Source organism: Chenopodium quinoa, unplaced genomic scaffold (assembly GCF_001683475.1).
Source record: "Chenopodium quinoa cultivar QQ74 unplaced genomic scaffold, ASM168347v1, whole genome shotgun sequence".
Taxonomy (NCBI): domain Eukaryota; kingdom Viridiplantae; phylum Streptophyta; class Magnoliopsida; order Caryophyllales; family Amaranthaceae; genus Chenopodium; species Chenopodium quinoa.
The window spans coordinates 425,321-453,282 of NW_018743074.1; the positions used below are offsets into that span (position 1 = coordinate 425,321).

Sequence of the window (27,962 nt, forward strand, 5' to 3'; positions counted from 1 at the left end):
CTCTTATATAATTATGGATATTTAACATACAAAATGTGCTATAAAGGTGTAATTTTATCCTTGTTACAATATTTGTGAAACAGAAGAAGCAGTAGGCGAAAAAGTTTAAGAGTAACACAAGTAGTGGTACTCCGTAAGATTATGTAATTACTCCATAGTTGATGATGATTATCATCGTAATAAAAGGAAAATTGATGAGAAATTAGGAGGTTTATAGGTAAGGTAAAGTGCCACGTGTCGGGATATGAACCCTGTGTCGTAGTTCCACACTAGTACTACCAGGATGAAATAATTAACGGAAGCGGGAAAATTCCATGAGATATTCCCACCAGCTTATCGTCTACCAAGTGTTCGTCTCAGTGAGGAGAGAGAAACTTCAACACACCACAATTTATACTTTGCAATTTTTTCTGCAATTTTAGGATGATTTGACATTTTCGAAGTTTCAAGCTTTCAGTTCTGCAATTTTCTGTCGGTAACTATGGCGATCGGCGGCGTTATCTCCAATCGCTCCTTTACTTCTTTTCTCTCTCCTGGTAATTTTTCCTATTTCATCTTCAATTTCATCGTTTTTTGAGTCAATTTCAGTTTTTATTGTACTGTAATTTTATTTGCTGATTCAATTTGGATATGGAGTAGTTCGTTTATTAATATTACTAATTTGAGTTTTCTGGAAATGGAATTTTGCTTAATTTTGTCATTTGATTGAGACACTGGTGGCTAATTGTGGTGCGCTTTTATTATCTAAACTTATCCGAACTTATTTTTAGTGTAATAAGTGGAAATAAGGTGAACGGATTATGACCTTATACAGTTATACTCCGCACTTACTAAAATTATCTGCAACAATGAGTAATGACCTGATGAAGAATCTAGAAGGGACGGAATTTTCGAGGTGAAGATAATGTGATTATATTCAGATGCAGGGTTATGACATGCATTTGTATTGCTGAATTGAGGTTGTTTTTGGAGTTGACTTTACTAAATTATTTTTAAATTATGAATTGTTTCCTATCTGATATCCGCAAATTGCGGGTAAGGCTGATGGTGGAGTACATGTTGGGTGGTTGTTGATAATTTCGGTTAATTAGTTAAGATTTGAAGTTTAAGTTCTGGAACTAATGCTCGATTGGCAATTGGTTAGAGTAAGGTTGCGTACATTTGAACTCCTGAACCACAACCATAGTCTTAGTGCATGTAGTGAGTTTCGTGCTGGGTTGAAGGAAAAGAATTACCTAAAGTGTGATAGGGTCGCGCTTTTATTTAATCCACGTATGAAATTTTTAATTATGGTGACAAAGCTGACAGGAAATTGGTCTAAAGTTTCTATTTTGGCCATGTTTAGTAAACAAAGGCACTTATTGGATTATCCAAACATTAGACATATAGCATAAGTGCATATGCATGACCTGTAAGGGATTTTGCAGTTTTTTTTATACAGATGGAAAATGTCTGTAGAGTTGGGTTTTTATAAAATGACGCTCTTTATGTCTTTCGAATGAGCTTTGTGGAGATACAATATGCTTTATGATTGACTTAGCACCCTACGTTAAACTTACCAAGCTCTTAGTGCACTACAACATGGTTAGATTGGGTTTGTATTGGTGCATTGATTTAGATATATGAACGTAATGTATCTGTTGTTAAGAGTGGTTTAGCTTGTTAAGGAATTGAGCAAGTGACTATATTTTTGATAGCGCTTGTTATACAAATCCTTCATAGTCTTTTTATTTTGCAGGTAACATATGTCAGAAAAGAAATGATGTAGCGAATCTCAAGAAAGAGGATTTTGGTTCCTCCATTGGGCTATACGGACAAGAGAGATTGCTGAACAAAACATCTCACCGCCTGACTAAGAACTGTCTTACTTCTAAATGTTCGCATTGCTCGCTTGTATGCGTTATGAATGCTTCGGACTCCAGGAATTCTAATCATGCCAGGAAAACTTGTGATAATAATTTGTTTTCTCACTTTCGTCATGCACATGAGCACTTTCGTGCTCCAAACTCTATCAAAAGGGTTAGAAGAGTATCTAGAAGCCCCATCTCTTCTAAATCTTGCTGTAAAAGCAGTACATTGGTGCCTTCAGGACCAGTGGATAAGTTTCTTGTGGATAACAGTAAGTTGTCGATGTCCAATTTTGTGGCAGACAATGGGGTCCGTGCTTATTACAAGTCTGAGGAATTTGACATAACTGAAGGGGCCTTTGAATCACTGAGGCCGCCTGAGGGAGCAGGCGAAGTTGTTTTACCAGATAATAGTGCACCAAAAGCAGCTCAGTTACCAAAGCGCTGGGTTGTTGTGTTGCTTTGTTTTGCAGCATTTCTATTATGCAACATGGACCGTGTGAGTTGTTCTCCTATTCATCCTGCTGTAGTTGTCTGCCTGGATAGTGGATATTGCCTATGTAACCCACAGTATCCAGCTATATATGTGATATTAAATTAAGCTGTAGCCTAATTTGAAATGACTTCTGCAGGTAAATATGAGTATTGCAATTCTTCCAATGTCCAAGGAGTTCAATTGGAATAGCACAACTGTTGGTCTGATTCAATCATCCTTCTTTTGGGGATATCTTCTTACTCAGGTTTAGCTCTAGTGCACGATAAATCAACATTCTGTTTAATGTGTCTCATTAGTCCTCATGCCAAACTATCTAGGCATAGTATGTATTCATCCACCTTCTTAACGTCAAGCAAATTGTGATGTTGATACCCCCCCCCCTCTCTCTCTCTGATTTTGATGGTAAGGCACAAAGTTTTAAGCCAAATCTTTGTCTACTATTGATTCTCTCATATCTGAAATTCACATTTATAAGGGAATGTGTTTCATCATAGGAAAATGCCATTATGGTTGAGAATATTATATCAATACTCCAGTTACTTTTCCAGTGTATCTAGAAGGATTAACATATTGGCAACATGTGTGTTTTAGTTCTGACACCTTGCTTTCTAGGTAATTTGCCCTGTTCCTTGGTTTTAGCAGATAATGTACCTGAAGAAGTAAGCTGTAAACAGAAATCGGTTGATTATGCTGGCTTGAACAATATTTTCAGGGAAATTTGATCCAAGAAAATTCTTTTAACTGGACAATTTATATCTATGGAGTTGCTGAGTACCAACGGCACATTTTCATCCTCAAAACTTGAATATTGTCCCAACTGGGTTGACTTTTGTTTATTCATGTCCATGGTATTAAATTCACATTATAATATGATTGGAAAATTGGGGTATTTGATGAATTAATTATGTGTATTTTCCACTTTACCATGTTCATTGAACTCGTCATGTTGGTAATTGCCCATGCATAAACAAGTTTAATCAAGCAATCAATATCATAAGCTGTTATACCGTTTCTAACATATTCTTTGTGTTTCCTGATTCCCAGATTGCTGGAGGTATATGGGCAGATAAGGTGGGTGGGAAGCTTGTTTTGGGGTTTGGAGTAATTTGGTGGTCTATTGCCACAGTATTGACTCCTATTGCTGCAAAAATAAGCCTGCCTTGCTTACTCATCATGCGCGCATTTATGGGGATTGGTGAGGTTGGCCTGTATCTCTTACAAAACTTTGTGCAATGAAGATTCAATGCATCTAAATTATAATCTGGATAGTGCTAGTATCTGTGTATCTGTTGTACAATGCATGCTAAGTTGCAGATTCTTAGCTTTAGGCCTTGGGCAACATCACAGCCTTCATAGGTTATACAGGGACTACCACTAGTCTTTCTTGAAATTGGATAATGGTGATGTGGTACTTGGTTTAAATGGATCTTAGTCATGACTGGAATTTGAGAAGTTCTTTGCGTCTTTGCTATAATATGTATGGATTACTAGCTATGGTTTGGCAGTAAGAACGTGTACTATAGGTCTATGAGCAAATGTAAGCTTTAACCTTGGCTGTGTGCTCTTTCAGAAATTATGAATGGTATTTGGCCAGACGGCTGTTTCATAGCTAGTATAAATAGGTGATATACAGATGTATATAATACTTCCCCAAAATAAAAATTAAAATGCAACTCTCTGCACTGATTCCGTGTAATACAGGTTTTGAGCAAGTTTTCAACCTATGGATCCTCATGTTTCCTACTTGCCAAGTTTTCCTATGGATCTTCAATAGGCAGCTGAAAACATTTTCTTTGTCAAAGTTGATGTAGATAGAAAAACTGATTCATTCTCTTAACACTTTTGATATATTAACTCTAGACACCATCACATCATCAACAAAGCCCAATTTAATCCTAATGCTAAAAGCATGAGAGGAAAATTGGGTGTGCCACTTTTGCCCATTCTTCTTCTTTTTTTAATCTTCAATTCATATTTAAATGAACTCTCTGCCTCCTTACTCTGCATATCTGTCGATCAAGACATTGTTTCATGTTCCAGGGTGTTGCTATGCCTGCTATGAATAACATGATCTCAAAATGGATTCCAGTATCTGAGCGAAGCAGAGCATTATCCTTGGTGTACAGTGGCATGTATCTAGGCTCTGTGACAGGATTGGCCTTTTCACCAATTTTGATCCACAAGTTTGGCTGGCCTTCTGTGTTTTACTCCTTTGGCTCACTTGGAAGCATCTGGTTTGCATTATGGCTTGCCAAGGTATACACGCTTTTTTCTTCTTACATTAATTACCTCTATATTGGATTCATGTAACTTTTAGTTGCATGAATATCATGTAGATATGCAAAAGACAATGATTTTCATGCTATAACTGCTACCATCACCGTCTATAGCGATTTATGCCCTGTGAATATGCTTTACATCACAGGTTCAATGCCTACCCTTTGTACCATGATTTGGTTGTAATCTGAATATCATTATCATGCTGTAGTCTTTTTATTTTTCTATTTTTCATGTCATTGTTGATACCATATAGGTGAGATGAAGATAAACTTCAGAACTAAGTTGAATATCTTTTATAATCACCATTGATTCCCTTTTCTCTTACATAATCATGTTTGCATGTCGCTTAAATTGTATTTATTGAACAAGTGAGATAAATTGTGCACTGCTGAATTTAATTGAAAATCTTTCATATATGTGTTTGGGTTTTCCTAGGCATGTCACCCATCAGTGTATGAACTAAGTGCTCGAGAAACAAAGGTTCATCTTGTGAGGCACATGATCCTTAAATGCAAATGGCACTAATATTGCATTTAGCAAAACACATGTAAAATGCTCAAAAACTCATACTCATGACCACTTCCCCAAAGCCTTGAATGAGGCCCCCACCTACACAGGGTGGGTGAGGTCCAATGTAATCAGCCCGAGAGTTATTTTCATCATTCCCTTATTTATTGCAACTTCATGGAAAAAAGTTTGCGAAAAAATTTATGAAGCTATTTTCGTTTTAGTACTTTTTTTTTTTTTTTCTCCTTTCTATTTGTCACGTATCACTGAAAATGAAATTACCTAAAAGGTGTGGTGTTTTGAACTTCAGAATTCTGTGTAATTAAATAAATTACATTTTTCTTTGGCTTCTCACAGGCTCGTAGCACACCAACAGACGATCCAGAACTTAGTCCCCAGGAGAAAAGGTTTATCATGGAAGGCAGCATAGCCGAGGAGCCTGTTACTGTCATTCCCTGGAAACTGATTTTATCAAAACCTGCAGTCTGGGCTCTTATAGTTTCCCACTTTTGCCACAATTGGGGTACATTTATTCTTCTGACATGGATGCCAACGTATTATAATCAGGTATTGGTCTTTTCTTATACGAAGTATTAAATATGTAAATATTCATTTCTGTTCCCAGTGAAATTGTCTATCGTTTGGGTTCCTGCGTCTTGTTTATTGGGGAGTAATTCTGACGTTTTTGTGATCCATTCATATGACAGTTCTTAGGAGTTAAGACTGAAAATTTTATTTTCTGCCTTTTTTTTTTTCTCAAAAAGTCAGAATCCTAGTGTATTGACATGTTCAAGGGCTTTCATGATCTGACTCAGCTACTTATGTCAGGTGTTGAAGTTCAACCTTATGGAATCTGGGCTGTTCTGTGTACTTCCATGGTTGACTATGGCCGTGTTTGCAAATATAGGAGGCTGGATTGCTGATACACTTATCAGCAGAGGCGTCACTGTTACTTCCGTTCGTAAGGTGTGCATAATACTTGCATGATAGATAATATATTTACATATGTTTTCTGTCTTTGTTATAATTGGACTCTTTGAGTGGTAGAATCTGAAAATAGAGTATAATAATTAGCTGTTTAGCAAGTATAGGTGTATACCTTTGTTTTAATTACTGTACCTTATAAACCTTACCATGCTCGTACTATAAGGTTCTGCATGTCGCATCGACAACTTGGATTGGCAGTTGATATTCATAGCCTATGTTACTCAGATGCTTTGGACTTCCCATTCCTTGTTTGAAATTTGAAGTATCTGACTTAAATATGATAGCTCTTTAGGATCACAAGCAAGTATCCATAACCATTTGAGAAGACAGTTAAGATGTACTTGTAAATGATCATTGCTACTTGGCTATTTGTCCACTGGTGGTCCTTTCAACTACACTGAAATTGGACAAGCAAGATCAAAACATAGATTTCTCTGATTGGATTTTTATGTTTCTGCCCATTCATCTTTGTCGCTCTAGCATGATTATCCATAGAGTTTAGAGTATGATGACTAGAGCATATATTTAAATTGTATTTCTCTAATTTTGTACTCAGTATAATTTGAAGAACCCACCTGCTATTTTGTATGTGAATGTAATTAATTGTTAAGATGACAAAGATGTTGTTATATGCCTGTTTATACATTGGGAGCAGTTTCTTTTGTTTCTTTTTTTTTTAGCAGAGTTGTTATTTCATGGCCGAATATTCTTGTTGGAACAATTTTATTTTATTTTATTTTTAAATGCTATTATGAATTTATGATACATCTATAGGCATAGAGCTTGTTGAGGATACAACATGTGAACAACTGAACTTTATGGTTCGTGTTGGATTAGTCTTCTCTAAGGCTTTTACCATCTCTTTGCAGATCATGCAAACTATTGGATTTATTGGCCCAGCTATCTCTCTTTCAGTACTAAGTCAAGTCAGGACCCCTGCTTTAGCTGTACTCTGCATGGCATGCAGTCAGGTATATGCTTTCTCCAAAAGACTTACAAGAACTATTATTCGTGCAAGTTACCTGTTACATATTCATATGGCATAACAGAGCCATTTCTTCAATTTGTACAGTTTGTAGTATCTATTTGTTGGTTTCGCGAAAATATGAAAATGAAAATGACATTAGACACTTGTGATGGATGACAGGGATCAGACGCGTTCTCACAATCTGGATTATATTCCAACCACCAAGACATTGGGCCTCGATATTCTGTAAGTTTATTTAATCTTTCTTTGATCCCCATCTATCGACCTTTAGTCCGACCAAAAAAATAACACTATTTATTGACATATCCATTTTTTAGGGTTTTTTTTTTAAATAGAAGTATACTTGTGTGTGTGTGTGTGTGTGTGTGTGTATATTTTCTGTACACCATTACATTACTGATCTGTTGGAGCCTATGGGTCTGTCCTTGTTGAGATGTAAGATGTTTGAATTTGATCCGCTGTTATCAAGTACAAACTAATCCTTGAGGTGTATGCTTTGTCTCAAGAGTATCTCTGAACCCCCAAGTGCGTAGTAAATTAGTAGTAGGTGGCCATGGGAATTGTGGTGGTTTTCTGGATCTGCAGGAGACTCGAAGTGGCCCTACTAAACTTCCTTTCCATCAACGTGGGGCAATGGGAGTTGACTCCCTTTCTCAAGAGTGTTCTAATTGACTCCCAAGTTCCATACATTAGCTTGGGCATGTCAATTAGCAACGGCTCCTTTAGCTTCTCAATATGCTTAGTCAAGGCATACCCCAGGGATCAATATATGCCACCCTTTGCTCCGGAGTAGCTCCTAAGTCCCAAATCCTAGTTGACAGAACTACTGAAGTCCAAGTAACCCATGCAACATCATGTCAAGGGATTCTAGTCCATCCTTGACAAGAATGTCACCCTTGGTCTGTGGAAAGTTGGTACAATGTAACACCCTTGGTCTGTAGAAAGTTGATACAATGTAAACTTGGTCTCAAGTAAACATGCTGCTATTGTCCTGAACTTCTGAAGTCCTTATATTTGGCTTGTTTTCTTATCCCTCTTATATCTCTGTGCCAAGTTCAACCCTCAATAATCCTGAACTATGCTTTTTCGTTAATTAAAAATCCCAATTTAAAATCGCAGGGTGTATTGCTGGGGTTGTCGAACACAGCAGGTGTTCTTGCTGGAGTCCTAGGTACAGCTGCCACTGGATTCATTCTCCAACGAGGTATATACATTCTTCTGTACTCTATTTTGTATACTGAACACCTGAACTTCCTCAGACTGACTATTTATTGATGAATCTGGTTGATAGGCTCCTGGGATGACGTGTTTAAGGTATCAATAGCATTATACCTTGTTGGGACTTTAGTATGGAATTTATTTGCGACTGGAGAGAAAATCCTAGACTGAAAGGGCAGTAAAAGTATATAAGAAGGATAGGCCTTTTCTGAATCTACAGTCTTCCACGGTACTTGTTATCTATTCCGGAAATGATGAAACGGTCGATCACCACACTATATTTAAGGATATTGTGATCGAGGAAAGTGTACGTTGATTTGGCAACAATAGGTACTCTTTGACCCTTCTTAAGACTGGAGCAAGAGTCAGCATGGATAACTGTGATTTCTGTTTTTGTTATATTTCAACCTTCGTAGTTTAGGAAAAATTTTGAGGAAGATGATGCCTCATCGAACTTTGATAAAAAATCAAAATATTGAAGTCCTTTTTCTGTATTAGCATGTCCTTTTTCTGTATTAGCATAAAGTCCCTATATTAGGTGAAAGAAGAAAATTGTTAGAAGACCAACATGTAATTGCTTAGAGAAAAAGCCTGTTATAAACGTACAATATATGAATGTAGTTCTTTCTTTTTCTTCTTTTGTTCCCTTTATTTTCTCTGCATCCTGTTTGTTGTTCATGCTTACTTTTACTATGTTATTTTGAAGTTCATGCTTACTTTTACTATGTTATTTTGAAGGGAAATGAGATCAATCCTCTTTTGCTAACCCGAACCAAACTCCACCTAAAGAAAGGGCAAAATCTAATCTTAGATTCACATTTGAACTCATTCTCATATCCATCTGTCTCAAAGTCTGAGTAGCAGAGTTGCATACTGAACATAAGATCTTGGATTAGACGGTCTGATCAGAATCGTCTGACCCAAGTTTTTGTACGCAAGCAAGAATTAAGGCAATTCATTTTCCTGCCTCATCTTTCCATGTTTTTTGTTTAATTTAAGGATTGAAAACTTTCATACAAGTAAATGTTCCCCTAAAGAAGTGGGAAGCCAACAAGAAATCCCCACGCCATTAACCAGAAACTGTTATTATAATACATAGTCTAAAAGAAGACAGAAAAAGTGTAAATGTAATGAAGAATGAAAATTAGACTTTATTATTACTTCAAATATTATACTGTAATTACAAAATGTCAATAAACAAATTAAACCAAAATTGAAAAAGAATTGGCTGAACAAATGTTTCTAAGGGGTGCCCTACTATTGTAGGGTGGTTGGCCCAAAAAACACAGGACTATAAATGCCCTCTGAAATCTGAATACAAATTACAAGTTTTCCATGAATTACAACACCAAACAGCTGTATCAAAGCGAGCCCCTTTAATCCTCAGTAATTATTCAAACCCATGTTGTGTGTGATTCATCCGCTGCTCACATATTAATTGTAACGTACCTTTCTATCTTTCCATGCTCTCCCCTTAAAATTGAGCCATAATAACATTTACTGCAGTAAAAACCCTGAATTCTTCTGTTATCTGACAGTTAATTTTCTTTCTCTTGCTTCATATTTGCAATTACTTGGCTTAGGTCCCTTTGGTGCACATCCACCTTAATAAAATTGAGCCATAATAACATTTACTGCAGTAAAAACCCTGAATTCTTCTGTTATCTGACAGTTAATTTTCTTTCTCTTGCTTCATATTTGCAATTACTTGGGTTAGGTCCCTTTGGTGCACATCCACCTTAAGCCCATGCTTCATGAATAATGTCATTGACATCTTTTGCTCCACCTTATGCCCTGGCGCCACGGCCAAACGGTGGCGGAGCAAAACTGAGGCTGCCACCGATTTCATCTGTAGGTAAGCCAAATCCTTCCCTAGGCAAATTCTTGGCCCTGCATTGAAAGCCACAAACTTGAAATGATCATGCATGATGAACTTTGTACCATCAGGGGATAACCACCTCTCTGGCTTGAACTCTAAGCAGTCCTCTCCCCATGTGCTCTGCATCCTTCCTGCAGAGTATATCGAGTATGATATCGACGACCCTGCTGGCACGAATGTACCATCAGGCAACACGTCGTCAGCCATCACATGCTTCGAGTCCTCCGGGACTGATGGGTATAGCCGTAGGGTCTCTGACAATGCTGCCTTAAGGTACTCAAGACGATCCACCTCCTCGAAATCCAACGGCTCATCCACCCATTTTGCCGTGTCAGTGCCACGTGTTTCTGTCAGGACAGTGCATATCTCAAGCAAGACCTTCTCTTCAACTCTGGGATTCTGTATCACTAGCCAGAAGAACCAGCTCAGCGCCACGGAGGACGTGTCACGTCCAGCTAGGATGAAGTTTAATGCCACGTGTTGCAAGAACTTATCCGAGTAGGATGAGTATTCCTTCCTCTTCATGAACCTAGAGAGCAAATCATCATAGTCCTTTTGCCTGCTCATCAACTCTTCCTTACGCTTATCAATTACTTCAGACAAGTAATCGTCTATCTTAACAAGGCTTCGGCTCAAGCTAACTTCTAGCCCGAGCCGGAGCCATTTCTTGAGCCTCCATATGATTTCCGGAAACACGAACCGTTGGAGGCATGCTTCCGTGGCCCGGTCAAAAGCGTTTGCAAATCCATTTTCTGGTAGCCCTGGCACAAGGGTGTGAGGGTCCCCGCCAAAAGCCAAACCACAAATGTTGTCAAAAGTAAGCCGAAGCATGAGGTCCTGCATATCAACTGGTTTAGCTTCACTCTGAGCCGTCTCAAGGATGGGGCACAACCGTCCATGGATGGCTCGGTTGACCCACCGAGCCATGGCTTGGCGGAGGGTTCGAGTGGTGAACTCGAGGGCGGCCGTCTTCCTTTGGAATAACCATGTATCACCATCCGAGTTAAAAATTCCAAACCCAAGTAGATCATGAAACACAGCTTGCCAAGTTGGACCCTTTGGATAGTTATCAAACCGGGTCTTGAGTATATGCTCTAGATTCCTTGGATCACAAGTAACCGTAACAAGACCTTGCTTCCGAGCCAAGAAAGGTACGGCACAGATGCAAGTTTGGTACGTGCCACCACACGCGCGGAGATTATCAGCCATCCAATCATGCATCCTCTCAAAATTCTCGATCAAGCCGGGGAGGCTGCCCAATAAGGGCCAAACACGTGGACCCCTTAGTGATCGTGATATGAAGGTGAACCATAACAAGTAAGATGTAACGGCAGTAAACAATAGCAAGGCTACATAAATATCCATTTTTTTTAGTACAAGATTTCTTGTATAACTAGCCTAAGAGGTAAACCAAATGTATAAGAAAACTGAAAATGTAGGTTTACTTGAAGAGATTATTTTCCCCTTACAATTAAACAAAACATAACTTTTAAAGAAATCCTCAAAATTTGGCTGCTTCTCTTAAGCATCAAACTTTACCAAAAAAAAAAATCATCAAAATGCTCAATAATCTTCTTTTCTTGGTTTAATCTTCAAATAACATCATCAAAATTGGCATGCAAGTCACTTTCTTACTTCTTAGCTTGCTAGAGTCCTGAAAATAAACAACAAGAAAAAAACAAAAAAAAAAAAAAATGCAAGAAAATGAGGAAAAAAATGGAAAGAAAAGAAGGTAATAAAGAGAAAAACAGGGGAAGAACAGAGCTAGAAAGAGGTAGATTATTATGAGATGAGAGAGGAAGAATAAGAGGAAGAAAATATATAAGAAAAGTGGTAGGTGATAAATTAAAAAGACAGAGCAATTACTAAGGCCAGTTGTAGTTCTTAAATTAAATTCACCCACTTTCTTCCATCCTTCTCTTATTATGTCTCACACAAGAGAACTTGATGTGTTTAAGTTGTAACTAGTAACCATTTTTCTGCACCCCTATTTATGGAAAAGTGGCAACAAGAGGGGGAGAGGGAGGGTGGTGGAGGTGTTGAAATAATGGTGTCACACTAAAGCTAGTATGTAGTAGTAGCGACAGTTATTATAGCGGTAAAGAAAAACACGGGTGCAGATACATTAAACTGCACGAACGAATAAGACTATTATGTTTACTACGTGTATTAGCCACCTAACACGGTAAGGTTAAAATGTGAATATAAAAAAGGTTGTCGTTTTTTCTATTTACTCGTTGTTCTTATCTTATTAACGTGTCTAGTTTATTAAGGGTGAAATGTCGTTTTATTATTATGTGTTACATGTTTAACATATAGTTCTACTCACTAGGTGGAAAATTAATTAATAAGGGAAAGAGTGAAGCATCATACCTCAAAAGGCTCAAAAACATAACATGAACCTTCCTTTGTCTTCTTTATCAATGCCTTTTCCACCTAACTTCAGCAGGGCTTTTAAGTTGATGCATTCAATGGAGAGAGAGAGAGAGAGAGAGAGAGAAAGAGAGATATTTATTGTGATTAGTTGAGAAACTAGCCCTCACTCTATTATGTATGTTTGATTCCAAATATTTAAGGAACTAGTAAGATAAATAGAGAGACAAAAGAAGTGTAATCTTTAACACACACAATTTAAGGTTTAACAAAGCTATATGACTTGATTAGTTGCTTGATAACAGCAATTAGTTCCTTCGAGATCACGATATCACAATTCGATATAGTTACCAAAGAAGAAAGAAACTTAATACGAATCAAGAAATGGGGTTAATTTGTAATCGGGTTTTGAGGGAGTACTTAATCAAGTAATTTTGTGGTGATTATGGAAAAGAAATTAAGGTGGAAGATGAATTTAAGAAGAGATGAGAAGATAGGTCAGGGTTGGGTGAGCAACCCAACCACAATTTAAAGTTTCGTGTAAGATTTTTATGTAAGAGATTCCAATCTAGCTATCCTTTACTTTTGCAACAAAAGAGTGTCATAACTCTTTAACAGTCAACGCCTTCTTCTTGATGAATATAAATGATTGTGATGAATTATATAGAGGGACAGTCCAAATGCATGGTAACAAATTAAATTTAACCCAAAGTTTTTATATTCATGAAAACTAAGTTGGGTTTACCATCTATACCAGATTAGTGGAAAAACATACACATTTATAGGTTGCCTGTTTAATATGTAGCTGTCTAACACCCTACCTAAATTATGCTTAGTTAAACAAGTATTTGAATGATGTTTGTTGACTAGTGTTTTTTATTGGATGTGCAATGTTTTAGGGTCTTAAACAAGGTTTTTAAATGTAAGTTTGAAAAAGTTTGCTAAAAACTGCTTTGAATTTGTCTTGGAAGTCGACTGAATACGAACAGATTCAAGTTCAAAACTATTATATGGTATCTAAAAGACTAAAACTGATCTAATTGACCTATACGACATATTTAGCCACAATTTCATCTTAACTTCAATACTCAACCCCAAAAAAGACAAATTAATTGTCGTCTAATCATTAAGAGATATTACGAGTAATACCAAGTATCATCATCGAATTTTCAATGATCACTAAACAATACGACCTTGAGACTTTTCTATGAGTGCCACCAAACTTTACATGATCTTGTGCAGAATGATATGAGATATCGACCATCCAAAATACATACGAAATATAACGTTATTCATCAGCTTTGATTAATACCAGTTCCATACTTAACAACACTTTATACATGGAACAAGAAAGTACTCCCTCTGTCTTTATTTGTTCTTCCTACTTTGCCTTTTTTATCTCTCGAAATAATTCAGAATCAAAAGTACAATGGAAACAAAGGTTTCCTTTTAGGATATATATAAATAATAAGTTGTTTATAGTGGGTAATTTGGCTAAGCCTAGGCGGTGGATGTTTAAGTTATAGTTAGATCTTTCCTTCAATAATTGGGCTAAGAAAGATAGGGGTATCAAAATGGGCCTTTTTTTAAATGGTTACATTTGGGTTTTCTTGCATTGGGCTTCCGTTTTGCCCATTTGTAGCTCCGATTGCTCAGACTCTGATCTGTTCCAACACCTAAAACTACATACAAACATGTACAGAACAATAAACAGTACTGCAATTAGTTATTAAGCATTAATTTGAAATCATTTAAATTGCATAATCTCTCTCCGAAATTACTCTTTCCAAACAATGATGTTACATACGCATGATCGCATAAGTTAGGGTGCACATAGCAGATTCGTGCTGTTTGACATAATGGATTTACAGTTACAGTCTAAGATGATAATAAAAACAAAAGCAGAAAAAGAAAATATACAAGTAGCAAGTACCTTAAGCAGGAAAGTGCAATGCAATTAATCATTTACATGAGTCTTAACAGCAGCTGGAACATATACCTGTAGATCAGCTTGTGCATTACCACCCTTCGCATGTGAATCTTATATCTAAACTACGCAAGACTTCCTCCCAAACTACGGCAAAGAGTTGAGGCCAAACAATCTTCCAAATTAGTAAAAGAGTCTAAGCAAAAAAGTGCCATCATATGTCAATTTTTTCAATGGCCATCCCGAGATGCAACATTATGCTGGTGTGGGCATCAGTACAAGAAAGCCAGATCATCGTCTATACAGGTATCTTGAAATGGGAAACTTCAGACTTCTTGCAATCTGTGAGCAGATTTGAAAGGTAAGAAACATATATGATGACATAAATTTGTAAGAAAGGAACTCTGTTCAATATCAACCACATCAGAAATTTACCTTCACAGCCAATTCTTCAGATACAGTAGACTTGTAACGAGTTGAGCCCTCCAGTGGACAACTGCTTCCCTTACTTACAAAATTAGCATTACAGAGACTGGACACTTGCAAAAGAACATTAGAAGTGAGGTCATTCTGAGCTCCTTGGTTTCCCAGGGAGCCATCATCATCATCATCATGCACTTCTTCGTCAACAGACTCATCTATCCCATATGTGATGCACTGAAAGATAGCTAATAGCCTTTCCAATGGAAAAGTCCCAGGGCCCTTCAAAAGTAATTCCTGCTCTGCCATTTCCTTCTGCTCCGTTGACTTCTCAGAACACCTACAGAGCCATTATATGAGAAAATCCAACGCACAAGCACACACGCCTTATTAAGAAGATACAGCTTTGTTTAGAACCAAAGCAGGACAGAAATATTGCCAATATTGCAGGTCTGTTGAAAACTATGGGTGGCTAAAGATCATCAAAAAGACAGGCAAACTCTAGAATTTTAGCATCTTGGGAAGACGTCCCCCATACATGAAACGACATACACACTAGCAGGCAATATTGTTATATAAAGTATGTCTCACTATTTAAGCTATAGCCTATAGCCACTAGCCAACCCTCATCATAAAATGACAGTCATTTGAATTGATAGACCTAACTCAGGATGACAAAACTAATGATGCACTGCTTATTGAAAGCTGGAAGAAACTTACTTTCTCTTCTTTCTGCCATTAGATTGACCTCCTGTCGAATCAAAAAATGAAGCATCAAGAGTAGCAGGATTTCTTGAAGCAAGAAATGCTGAAATAAGAAGATACTTTGCTGAAACACACATGTGGAAATCCAACTCTTCCTCCTGAGCTCCCAATTTCTTTGCACTTGCCTTTCCCTTCACTACGTTTGTTTTAGCTTCAACATCAAGTGATGAAATTTTAAAAACTTCATTAAGAGAAGGGCGAATATGCGGCACAAGATGACTAAAAAGTCTTCGCTTTGCATCTTCTCTTTTTTGTTTGGTTTCCCAGCTAAAGTTAGATCCTGGATCATTCAAGGGCTCACAGTATTTCTCATACAGTGGATGGAATGCAACAGATAATTCATCAACTTGTCTTGTGACTCTAGAGAAAGGCTTCAGAACAATACAGTAAGCAAGAACATAATCACATAAGCACAAACAAACCCTCATTACCAATCATTAAGTTCAATTATTAGAAGAACTTAACAAAATTTTAATGTAGTATAAGAGAAACTTACTCTAGGAAACAGGAATTAAGCTCCGGTTTTTCTCTTTTCAGCATGAAAATTTGACGAAGATCCTTCTCCGTATATCCAGGGAAATATAGAGGGACAGGCTCAAAATGACCAGAATTTGAATAGTAAACATCAGGAGACACTTTACTTAAGAAGATTATACCAACTTCAGGCAAACCCAGCATTCGATAGAGACCAAACAGAAAAGGCAAAACCGTAGAGCTTTTATCCCACTCTCGAACAAGCTCAAAATCGTCGAAAATTAAGTAAATCATATTCCCTAAATCATCTGTAGACCTTCTCTTCGAACTCAATTTCGCAGATTTCCCCTTCAAAATGTCCAAAACACTAACCAATGCTTCTTTAACAAAGTTGGCAAAATCAGAGGGCTTATCACACTTCTTAACACTCAAGTAACCATTTTCCTCACTCCTTTTATGAAATGCCAACTGATTCAAGATAGACTCAAACAAAATCCTAGGACTATAACACGAAACACAGCTCGAATAAACGAATGGCCGCTTAAGATATCGAAAAATCTCAAGGATGATGCTAGTTTTCCCGGTTGAAGTACCGCCATAAATAAATAAAGGAAGCATAGGAGAATTCAAGGGACCCAAATGACCTAAAACCTCAGTAATCTGAGTAGTTCTACCAGGAAAGCTAGAAATAAGATCATCCAAACTTAAATTTTTATCATCGCCATTTCTAGAACTATATATAAAATCATAAACTGTTGGTTTATAAGAAATACTCTTTCTTGGTTTTTCTGAACAATTATCTGCAGAAACCAAAGATCTTGTTGTTCTTCTACTAGATTGTGGGATTTCTTCATTACCCATTTGAATTCAACAGCAAAATTAACAAATTCAATACGTTAATCCAATACCCAAATCCTCAATTGAAAGATAATCCTATAATTTAAACATCAAATCCTTCAATTTCAAATTCACTTTATAAAAAAAAAAAAAACCTAATTCAAAGCTGCGACGCCGCAGGAAGAGAGTGAGTATGTGAGTGAGGAAATTAAGCAATGAATCAAAGTAAGACGAGCATACCTAGAGAGAAAGAGAGATTTTGAAGTTAATTTCTTCGTCGGAAAAGTTTGAATTTGGCCGGAATCCTGCTTATTTGTTCCTCATATTGGAGCCCTAACAAGCCTCGAAAATTAAAATAAATGAAAGCGGGATATTTTCCCTCTTTTTTTTTTTCTTCGTATACCATAAATAATCTCACTACAGCCTGGCCCGCTAGCCTGGCCCAAAAAGGGGCGGGTTTAGGCAAACAAAATACCTTTTTTTAGATAAAAACCCAAATCTGACCCTAAAAGCCCAAGAAGCTTATTGTCCTGACATGCTCGTCACTTTTAGCGGTTTTAAGGCTTTGAGCATGAAAATTAATGTTAAGGCCCGACTTAGTCGAATTTTTTATCACCTCTAAAATGATCTAAAGTCGTGTAGCTGTATTTTTTTTTTTAGGTTACATTGACATTGTGTAGGTGATGAATTTCGTGTCTAACATGTAAGAAATGCTATAGACAATGACATTTGTTGAACACATCTCAAAATGTCTCACTCCAAACAATTGGTGACAGAAGGAATATATTGTGAGTGCTACACAACCAATCAACCATGCAATAATTATACCTAATTCATTAGGCAATAATGGATTAATGGTACAACAAAGAAAAAGTTAAAAATTACACACAATTCATGTTTATTGTACAAAAAAGGGAAAAAAAATAATTAATTGTGCAAATTTCTTAGGTTTTAAATACATACAATTTATTTAAGGATTATCCAACAACAAACTTGTTCAAATGGTCTACTTTGTATTTGCAAATTAAAAACCCCAAATGAGATCTTAGGCAGAAAATGCCCGCATATTTTCACAATGACAATTGTAAAAATGCCAACACAAAATTACTGTACAGCTTAAACCATCATGTGCAGAATTTTCACCAAGTAATTAGACCTTTTCGCAATTAAGCTAAGTTCAGACCACTCCCATCTCCACTAAGCAAGGCCATTTTTCAGGAACCATAAGCTATAATCCCACTATATAATACAGCAACGAAAATCAAGCAAAAGTATTAAAAGCTATTTTAGCTCCGTGAGAATATCATCTGAATCATCACACTCCAGCATCAATCTCCCATGGTCTGTTGTATCTCACGTTCCTCTCACAATCATCAATTTTCGTCATCATCTCAATGGTCAGCTGGGGCAGCAGTGATATATGTACTACGGCGACTTCCTCCCACAATCACATCTTTCAGGCGTGATAAGATCCTTCCCGATTTCTGTCAAGATAATTTCACATATGTTAACCATGAGCCAAATACTTACATTCTTTCCATTACTATACAAGTGTATATTAAACTCATGCAACCAAGCAGTAGTTGTGGTCACTGGCAAAAAGTAATATTGCATTGTTATTTTTATCAGATATAAGTGCATTAAAAAAAACAAACAGCAGATAAGATCATAGGATTGAAACAAAGAGGCATAAGTTCAGGATCAAATAACAAGGACATGAGACTTGAGAGAGTAGTAATAAACAAATTACGTGTGCACACCAAGTGCAATGAAGATAGAAAATATTTTCCACCTTAGCAGTTAAAAGGTTTTCAAACTATAGATTACGGATGAAAGGTTGCGCCAAGGCCACCAACTAACCCTACATAACCCTCACGCTGCACCACACATGCTGTCTGTTTTCTTATCAAAAACCTCGCAGACCCATTACCCTCCCTCTCATGCTTCATAGAAACCCATAGGCAGTTTTTAAATCAGTTATTAGCACTCGAATTTTGCTCCCATAAATAAGACATGAGATTAGGAACTCTTCTTACTCTTTTAGTACCGCACTTAATTTACACCTATAGTTGGTTAATTTACTCCATTACAAGTTCCATTTCTATTTAAATTGCTAACTCCAACAACTAGACAACTTCCATGCAAAAAACCAGAATACGACTTACAAGTAAGACACAAGACCAAAGAATAATCTCTTGCCACCAAATGTCCTCACAGGGGGACAAAATCACTTGTTCTCTACAGGCTAGATTCTTTAATGTGGAATGTGGACCCATCACCTTAACAATTGCAGTTTGTATAATGAACTTCGTAAGTAGATTAGAGTAATTGGAGTACTGGAGCACCTGCAAACTTGTAATTTGACCCTTGGGGAGTGTAACAGAGAAAATTGGTACAAAAATAGGGCTGGAAAGGAATAATACTATCCCATGAATCTGCAAGCATAAATTCTAAATTCTAACGTTTCTTGGCAAGTTTACAATCTACAACTGCTGTTTTGTATCTGCATGATTTTAAACAGCTGATGGTCCCTAACCTATAAACTGTTTCACCTTTCAGTAGGGAAAGTTTTCCTTATATAACATGGGATAATTAATGAAATAAAAATATACGGTCAACCAGGTCTAGTAGCAATCTAGACTGATATTTAAGGACAGCTACAACAGTGTAGTTTCATTTCTACACATGAATAAAAAATTAAATAATCATCAGTCATATTTTAACTTAAAAGGAAAAAAAAAAAAACCAAACAAACAATACCTCATTGCCAACACTGAGCTGCCACCTTTGTTGCAAAACCTCCCACCTCTCTTGTTGCCACCGCTGCCCAAGAATGACAAGACCCATCACAGCAGCAGCAACGAAAACAGACCAAAATGCATTTGTATCTCTAACTTGAGCACGTAAAGAGGCCACGCTTCTTTTCCACCAAGCCCCACAAGGGAGCCCAGAATCATCGATTTCTCCAGATTCTTCTTCTCCGGACTTGGGTGGCCTCGACATAAAAGATGAAGGATCTAAGCCATGGTCAGATGGCTCATCAAAATCACTCTCAACTAAACTTTCGCCATAAGCTGCTGATCCACCAATCTCTGTTCCGCTGTGAAATGAGCTAAATGTAGCAGCCTCGTACACATTTTGTTCTTTGTCATCAACAGTCAGTCGATGTAGAGTTGTCGATTCATCTAATCCTGGACCATGAACCGATAGCAGCCTACTGTTTTTCTCTTCAAGAAATGGAATACCAAGAAACTCCTCAGGAACATTCAATCCTTCTATACTCCAGTTTTCATCTTCCTTCTGCTCAGCTTTACCCTCTTTAGCCACATTCAGGTCACCAGCATCATCCTCTTTAACTCCTTTGGAATTTTTAAGGTTTTCAGATTCTATGGGCAAATTTTCATGCTGACTTGGTGGAAAAACAAAGTGACCAGACATAAAAAGAGCTCTAGAAGTTTCTGCTTCATAATCTTCACCTAATGTAGGATCCTTCTCCTCGTGAATTGATTCATCCCCTCTTGGCCCAGGAGCAGCAGCGTAAGCAGAAGCTGTTAGTGACACAACTTCCCATTCATTTCCACGTGGCATGGCTTCCTCTCCCTCTTCACTTTCAGCAGCCTTATAAACATTCTGTTCATCTCCTCGAGAGGTGGTCTCCTCTCCATCCTCATTATTAACCATCTTATTTATCAAACTATCAGATCATTCAAGAATCAGCCCAGCCAAAAGAAAAAAGAACAACAGTAAAATTATGTTAAATAATTGAAAATACCACTTTATAATTTCACCATATACAATACAATTGCACACATCATTAAGCCCCAAGGCCAAAAACAAATCCAAAACCTTCAACCAGTGAGTTAACTATATTCTGGGATAAACAAACCACAGCTCCAACTGATGAACAAGATCACTACTACATGGCTTCAAACGAAACTGAAAGTGTCACATTGTACAACATTTCTCCTTCACCAAGCAACAATCATTATCACACGGCCAAAAGATAATTATAAATTTACAATCATGTAAAAAGAATCAAAGTTGCAACATCAAGTAATGCTCAAATATTCATCAATAATTCGGATGCACTCAATTACCAAATTTATATACATTCAAATATAAACCTTCTAGAATATCAACCATCAAATTTGTTCATGAAAGCTATCAAACAAAGCTAATATAAATCAGCAAAATTGAATCAAAAAGCTGCATATCAAACGAAAGCGACAACAGCAATTCGAATTTCAAGCTCACAAAATCGAACATCAACATCCATGCTTTCAACAAATCACAAATTCACTAAAACATAGTTCATATCAATCAATTCAGTCAGATAATCACAAATTCAATAAACATCCTAAAATCAACAAAACTAGGCAATAGAAAAATCAAATAAATCCGAAAAAACGAAACCCTAATAAACGAAAACCAAATCAAAACAACAAATTGATGCCAAAAATAGAAATAATTGAATCAAACAACAATAGAGGGAGTAAAATATGTAATAATCCGATGATTGAAGAAATTAGAGAGGAGAGAGAAACATACATAGAAGTCGAAGGTGATCGCCGGAGAAAAGGGGAAGATGAGTAGGAGATAGAAACTGACTTTGGGAAATGCGAAAATTATAAATGAGTAAAATAAATTAAGAAATAAACAATAATATAATAATAATAAATACAGTAATAAGGATGAGATGAGATAAAGAAAAACCGGTAGAACCGGTGACAGGTTGGGTTGGAGTTTTTGTGTACCGGCTTTCGTCGGTGAGTGTTTGCCACGTAACTACGTAATGAGAGAGGTGACCTAGTATTGGGAGTCCAGGATTATACAATGGTGTTTGCGTGCAAAGAGAGATAACACTGTACGATACTCCATAACAAAAACTTCACTCGAAAAGTCGAAATCCTACTTCCGATCCGATCCGTAACTCTCTTACATAATACTAGTAGTTTCGGGCTTATTTGGTATCATTTTTTTTAAAAAAAAACAAAAAACTATGGCAATGCCAAACAAACCCATACTACTTTAGATTATTATTTGTGAGACATTAAAAAAAATAAAAAAAATTGTAAAGTAATAAAGGTAGTACTCCATAGTATTTTACCAATTCTCTATCTTTCATGCTCCTATTGTATTTTTATTAAAATAGTATATTTACCTACTTGTCTCATTTACACAATACTTCCTATAATATTAGGACAAATAAACTTTTCTAAAACTCTCAATGTAAATATAAGACTCCACATGACATCATCATTTTGGGTCTTAAGACAAGACTATTTGTTTGATCCCATTTTTCTTGAGAAATCTTAGCTAAGAGTAAAAAAATAAAATAAAATATAATAATATATGGTATGAGAAGTCATAAGTCAATTTAGGGCTAAAGTGCTAAATATGAGTGAGTATTAAAAGAGTTTTAGCTAATATAATGACATCATTTTTAATAGGACCTATCAAAAAGTGATGTCATTTTAAGTCTTAAGCTTTTAGGGCTAATGTTGCTCTTAAATAAACAGAGAGAGTGGTAAGAATTTTGAAAGTTGACCACAAAAGTCAAAACGTAACAAAATAATAATAATAATAATAATAATAATAATAATAATAATAAATAGAGGAGTAACTACTACCTTATTGATAATTTATTCGCGTCGAATTGACATGTACTGATATCATAAACTAGAATAACACTTCCTTTATTCTTCTTTGTCAACGTGCATACATATTAATTGAAATTATTAAAATATATTGAGACAATTTTAAACAAGATCTAGAAATTCTTTATGATTATGTTTTATCATAATTGTAAATCATAAAAGATAAACAAAGTAGAAGTTATGAAAAGTATCAAAACTTTAAAATTAGAATTGAACTAATAAGGCATAGAGATTACAGTTAACAAGCTTAACATAAGTACATTATATCTAGCCAATGCATTAACATGGGGAATGGACAACTTTTAAGAAAATGAGAGAGATATATGGTGGTAAAATAAAAAATTTAGAAGTTTGAGTACTGAAAAAAATAAAAAAATAAAAAACAAAACAAATTTAAGTGGGATGAGATAGAAATAAAATATAATAATAAAATCTCGAGTGTTTCCAAAAAAACAAAAAAAATTATCCCGTATTACGCATGACAATAAGAATGATAGCAACCTATTTACATATGAAGTATAAACTAATATTGCACCTAATTTTCAAAAAGAAAAACTTTGTGATTAAATAAGAATGAAGATGGTACACATGTTAATTAAAGTCAACAACTTAGTGCAGGTTTCAGTGGTGGTGCAATAAACCTAGGATTATTTAGACGAAGCCTATGCTCATTCAATCCCATTTCATAATAACCAGTGGTATTGACTGCTCCTTCACCCAAGGAAATGATTGTTTGAACATATTGGTCGTGGTCGTAGGCATGGAAGTATATGCAATCCTTTTGCAATTTGGATAATTTGGTCGCTAAAACGCAATAGGAAGCACTTCCCTTCCCGGCCAAGAACAGAGCATGATCTCCAATTGAATGTATCTGGCTCACACTCGTACCCTTATTGGCTAACCTGTACAACTCCTCTCTTATCCGGTTCCAATTTCGTACCTTGCTGCCAATACCATTAGAAAAAAGCTAAACATATAAGTTACAATAATAATCATCGAATAATATCACACACATAAATAGATTTAATTTAAACAATCAATACTACTTGTATGATCGTTCTCATTAAATTAAATAATTAATGGGAAATTCATACCCTCGTCTTCTTCTCCTCAAGCTTCATTGAACTTGGGCGATCTAGTGAGCTAATCAACTTATGGAGTATATTTTGATACAAATGATTTTATTTTATTTTATTATTTTTTTTTTTTGTTGGATTTGTCATTTGTGCCTGTATATACACACACTATTTTTTAATAAATAAATAAATTGAGTGTAAATTTAATATTGTTTTTTTTTAGGAAAAAAGTGAGTGTAAATTTTATTTGATGTCCATTCACCCAAATTCCGGATATCATGAAAGAAAAGAAAAAAAAAACAAAAAAAATTATCACAAACCCTAGTGTACCACCTACACGAATTAGTAAATGTGAGGGGATGTGAATGAGTGTAAATTGTAAATGTTGGTCCCTTCATCCCAATAATCTATTTTTCATCCTTATCATCACACTCTCTTAGCCTCTCTGTAAAGGCATAGGCGGTACAAAATTAACCTTTCTTTTTCAATTTTTATGATTTTATTTATCACCCATCAAACTTTAAAAATTTAAGATAGATACACAGACTAGTCTCAACTTAAATCCGACCCGTCCCACCTAGTTGACATTCCTCATTTGCGGAAATCTATTGTCTAGCTTGTTATAGTGATTAGTGAGTGAGTGGCGGGTAATGGAGGACTTGAGTTGTTGCATACTCCGTAATATTCATTCTTATTAGCAAGACATTAGAAGAGAGAGAAAATCAGTAAACACTGAAAATGGGGGATTTATACGCCCTTGATTTCGATGGTATTTTGTGCGATAGTTGTGGCGAGAGCTCACTCTCTGCTCTCAAGGTGTTTATCTCTCCCTTCATCTTCTTCTCAATTCAAAATTTGATCAAATTCATGTATTTTTCAGAAATTTAATTCGATTAATTCCTAATTTTGTTGTTGTTGTTGTTGTTGCTGCTGCTGCTCAATCAGGCCGCCAAAGTCCGATGGCCAACTCTATTCAACGGCGTTGACTCCGCCATTGAAGACTGGATTGTTGACCAAATGCATATTGTAATAACTTTCTCTTTTAAATTGTTACTTTTAATTGCTTTTAGGTTTTTGTTAGTTGAATTATATGATACAATTTGATTCTTGTGAAAAAACTTTGAACGATTAAAAAAAACCTAGGTTGATTGATTGCAATGCAACATTTAAAAAAAAATAAAATATGACCTCATGTCCTCAAAAGGAATTGTAATTTTAGGTTTCTGAATGTGAGTACAATTTTATTTTGGGATATAGCTTACAAGGAAGGAGATAATTAGTTGGAGTTTCGAGTTTGGAATTTGATCCATTGGTGCTCGAATTTCGTATACCTATGGAATTGGGCTCAGGAACTGCTAATTAGTCTACCTGGTTATACTTCTATTGTTAGGTTTTGATACTACATTAGATGAAGAGCAAACCTTAATACACTATGCAAGACATTATTAGCTGCCGCCCTGAATTGTCTTGTAAGAATTTATACGAGTTACCGTGAGGCCGTCTCATGTGAGATTTTGCCTTAAATCCTATGAATTCATCTAATTATGTTATGATAAACTCTATATTCAGGTTCACTTTTCTATGCAACTCCATATCCATTTTCCCGGAGACTTATATAATTCAGTATAATGCTGAATTGATGATTCACATTGTGAAAATGTTTAGTGAGTAATACTTCAAAATCTAATACCAATTTCTCCTTTTCATTTCTTTTCTTTTTAGCCTGTAATTCTCTTGTGTTTTGAAGCCTTGTATATTGTTGTCAGTTTGATGCCATTGCCTGTGGCATATGAACAGAGAAGCAGCTAGAGTGCGACTGTATACTAGGTTGTCAGAAAGAACCAATTTTGCATATTCATTCATATCACCAATTTTTTTTTGGTTGAATTAGATTAGGACTTCTTTATGCTATTTCGATTTGGTATTTGCTGATCAAGTGGAAATTACAGCATAAAGTTTGATACCATTGCTGCAGGTACGACCTGTGGTTGAAACAGGATATGAAAATTTGTTGCTTGTGAGGTTGCTGTTAGAGATCAGAATTCCTTCCATCCGTAAATCTCCAGTGAGTATTGGGGATATTCATTATTCCAGCAATAGTTTCAGTTTATCACTATCATTAGTTTAATCTAACATGATTCTATCGTCCCTCATTGACAAGGTTGCAGAGGGGCTCACTATTGAAGGCATACTCGAGAACTGGCCTAAGCTGAAGCCAGTTATTATGGAAGCATGGGATGAGAAGGAAAACAGAGAGGCCTTAATAGAACTTTTTGGGAAAGTAAGAGATGAATGGATTGAGAAAGATTTGGCTACATGGATTGGTGCAAATAGGTAACTTCTGTTTCCATCATGATCAGTATGCATATATGTGATGCACTTAAAAGTATACTAATAAATCCTCATATAATGGAAGATGGACTGAAGTGGATGGTAATAAAGAGGGTTGTAGTCTTGCAAAGATCTTTCTTCACTTTTATATATCTCCATTATCTCTACTGAACGTTAATCTACTTATTTTAGTTTTACTAGTGCTTCATCATTTTGACCTTTTGTTGGTAGAAATATTTTTGCCCGCAGTCAATAGGGTATGCATTTGAATAAAATGATGTTTGAAGCACAATGCATATATCCTATCAACAGGTTAAATACTATATACACTTGAAGGAAATAAACTGGGAAGATTTTAAGTTATTGATTTATTTATTTATTAAGGGATAAATCGGGAAGCAAGACAAGGCTTAGTGGTGACAAAAATTGAATTTTGTAAGAATTTTCTCACATCATAATCTTTTGCTGCTACTGAACCCACTCGTGGATGCTCACTTGCTTGAGGCAAGCTGGGAATTTTCATCTAGACCACTCTGAGGATGTTATGCGAATGCTTGATACAGAGTAATATTATCTGGAATCTTGCTTGCAATCCTTAAATTTTCTGAATTTGTATGATATCTGCAGACTGTATCCTGGGGTTTCTGATGCTCTAAGATTTACAAGCTCAAAAGTATACATAGTTACCACAAAACAGGTATTTCCTATCCTTGTCAATGTATAAACATAAAAGAAAAGGTTGAAGTAGCAAGTTATTGAAAGAGAATGATGGAACATAAGAATGAAATATTGCGAAATTCTAGTATAACTTCTGTCATTTCTCATTGAAGATTATGACTCTTTTCCTTTTAACTATTCAAGTTCTTTCTCTCATGACTTTCTTACTTGTCTATGTGCTTTTTTTTGTCCCTAATCAGAGCCGATTTGCAGATGCTCTGCTGCGAGAGCTTGCTGGTGTAACTATACCTCCCGAAAGAATCTATGGACTTGGGACTGGGTAAGTATATTTTGTCTGGAACTATGTCTATGCCGAACTTGCTGATGAAGTTTTCTAAATATACATGGTCCCATAGGATTTTTGATACATCATCTCATTTTTCACTTAACTCAGCCCAAAGGTGGAAGTGCTCAAGATGCTTCAGAAACAATCAGAACATCAGGGACTCGCTCTTCAGTAAGATCTTTATCCTTTGCTCTTTAGTTAGCTTAATTAATCAGTAGATGTGCTTGGTAAACACTATGGAGTATAATGTTTCCAATTCAACATTCTGTTAATGAATTGTTGATTTGTCGTTATTACGACTCTACAATCAGCATCTGTGGGCATATTTGGTCTGACATTATATCCAAATGACATACAGCTTTGTAGAGGACCGACTTGCTACACTAAAAAATGTCATAAAGGAGCCAGAGTTGGACGGCTGGAACTTGTATCTAGGTAAAGCAGTCATGTTCATCTGTTCATGTATTTCTTTTCTTCCTTTGCTTGAACAAGTCCATATCTAATTACTGCTTTATCATAATCATATAATCAGGTGACTGGGGCTATAACACCCAAAGAGAAAGGGAAGAGGCAAGGAGTATCCCCAGAATTCACATGCTTGAGCTGTCCGAATTCAGTAAGAAGCTAAAATAGATTCACAATTTGTTTTAATGTAGTTATCTATGTCTTGCTTACTGCAATTATTGCACAGCATTTCTACTTAAACGTACTACACTGCAATTCATCAAATATCTTCTTTTGTTGTATATCCAAATCACAGAGCCGGCTGTGATAATTCACACTGTAATTACTGAGTATTTCTGAAGTTCTTCTGACACTTTCTTTGTTCCTGAACTCATCAGAAAGAAACCAAGGTTTTGCATTTGACAAGATCTTTTTTTTTTTTTCCTTATTTTG

General features: G+C 36.0%; 5 protein-coding genes across 5 annotated transcripts; 2 read left to right on the forward strand and 3 right to left on the reverse strand.

Annotated features, from left to right (window-relative positions):
- Positions 1-247: 247 nt before the first annotated feature.
- LOC110731546 (ascorbate transporter, chloroplastic-like) lies at positions 248-8,962 on the forward strand. Its single transcript, XM_021911403.1, has 11 exons — positions 248-536; positions 1,739-2,346; positions 2,480-2,587; positions 3,388-3,543; positions 4,384-4,599; positions 5,488-5,697; positions 5,959-6,096; positions 6,987-7,088; positions 7,265-7,330; positions 8,225-8,309; positions 8,397-8,962. The coding sequence occupies exons 1-11, from the start codon at positions 482-484 to the stop codon at positions 8,492-8,494; spliced, it is 1,842 nt and encodes a 613-aa protein (XP_021767095.1). The 5' UTR covers positions 248-481; the 3' UTR covers positions 8,495-8,962.
- A 492-nt stretch (positions 8,963-9,454) lies between these two features.
- On the reverse strand, positions 9,455-13,234 carry LOC110731547 (cytochrome P450 86A8-like). The gene is made up of 2 exons (XM_021911404.1): positions 12,576-13,234; positions 9,455-11,856 (listed from the first exon to the last, which is right to left on the reverse strand). Exon 2 carries the CDS (start codon positions 11,565-11,567, stop codon positions 9,996-9,998), a length of 1,572 nt encoding a protein of 523 aa, XP_021767096.1. The 5' UTR covers positions 11,568-11,856; positions 12,576-13,234; the 3' UTR covers positions 9,455-9,995.
- Positions 13,235-14,263: 1,029 nt separating this feature from the next.
- Positions 14,264-17,813, reverse strand: LOC110731549 (origin of replication complex subunit 5-like). The gene is made up of 4 exons (XM_021911406.1): positions 16,184-17,813; positions 15,643-16,071; positions 14,938-15,262; positions 14,264-14,844 (listed from the first exon to the last, which is right to left on the reverse strand). Exons 1-4 carry the CDS (start codon positions 17,020-17,022, stop codon positions 14,794-14,796), a joined length of 1,644 nt encoding a protein of 547 aa, XP_021767098.1. The 5' UTR covers positions 17,023-17,813; the 3' UTR covers positions 14,264-14,793.
- Positions 17,814-17,991: 178 nt separating this feature from the next.
- LOC110731548 (ATG8-interacting protein 2-like) lies at positions 17,992-21,692 on the reverse strand. The gene is made up of 3 exons (XM_021911405.1): positions 21,547-21,692; positions 19,759-20,692; positions 17,992-18,482 (listed from the first exon to the last, which is right to left on the reverse strand). Exons 2-3 carry the CDS (start codon positions 20,677-20,679, stop codon positions 18,390-18,392), a joined length of 1,014 nt encoding a protein of 337 aa, XP_021767097.1. The 5' UTR covers positions 20,680-20,692; positions 21,547-21,692; the 3' UTR covers positions 17,992-18,389.
- A 2,197-nt stretch (positions 21,693-23,889) lies between these two features.
- On the forward strand, positions 23,890-27,950 carry LOC110731550. The gene is made up of 9 exons (XM_021911407.1): positions 23,890-24,547; positions 24,677-24,757; positions 25,707-25,796; positions 25,893-26,065; positions 26,690-26,759; positions 26,980-27,059; positions 27,174-27,236; positions 27,424-27,500; positions 27,598-27,950. Exons 1-9 carry the CDS (start codon positions 24,470-24,472, stop codon positions 27,696-27,698), a joined length of 813 nt encoding a protein of 270 aa, XP_021767099.1. The 5' UTR covers positions 23,890-24,469; the 3' UTR covers positions 27,699-27,950.
- Positions 27,951-27,962: the final 12 nt, after the last annotated feature.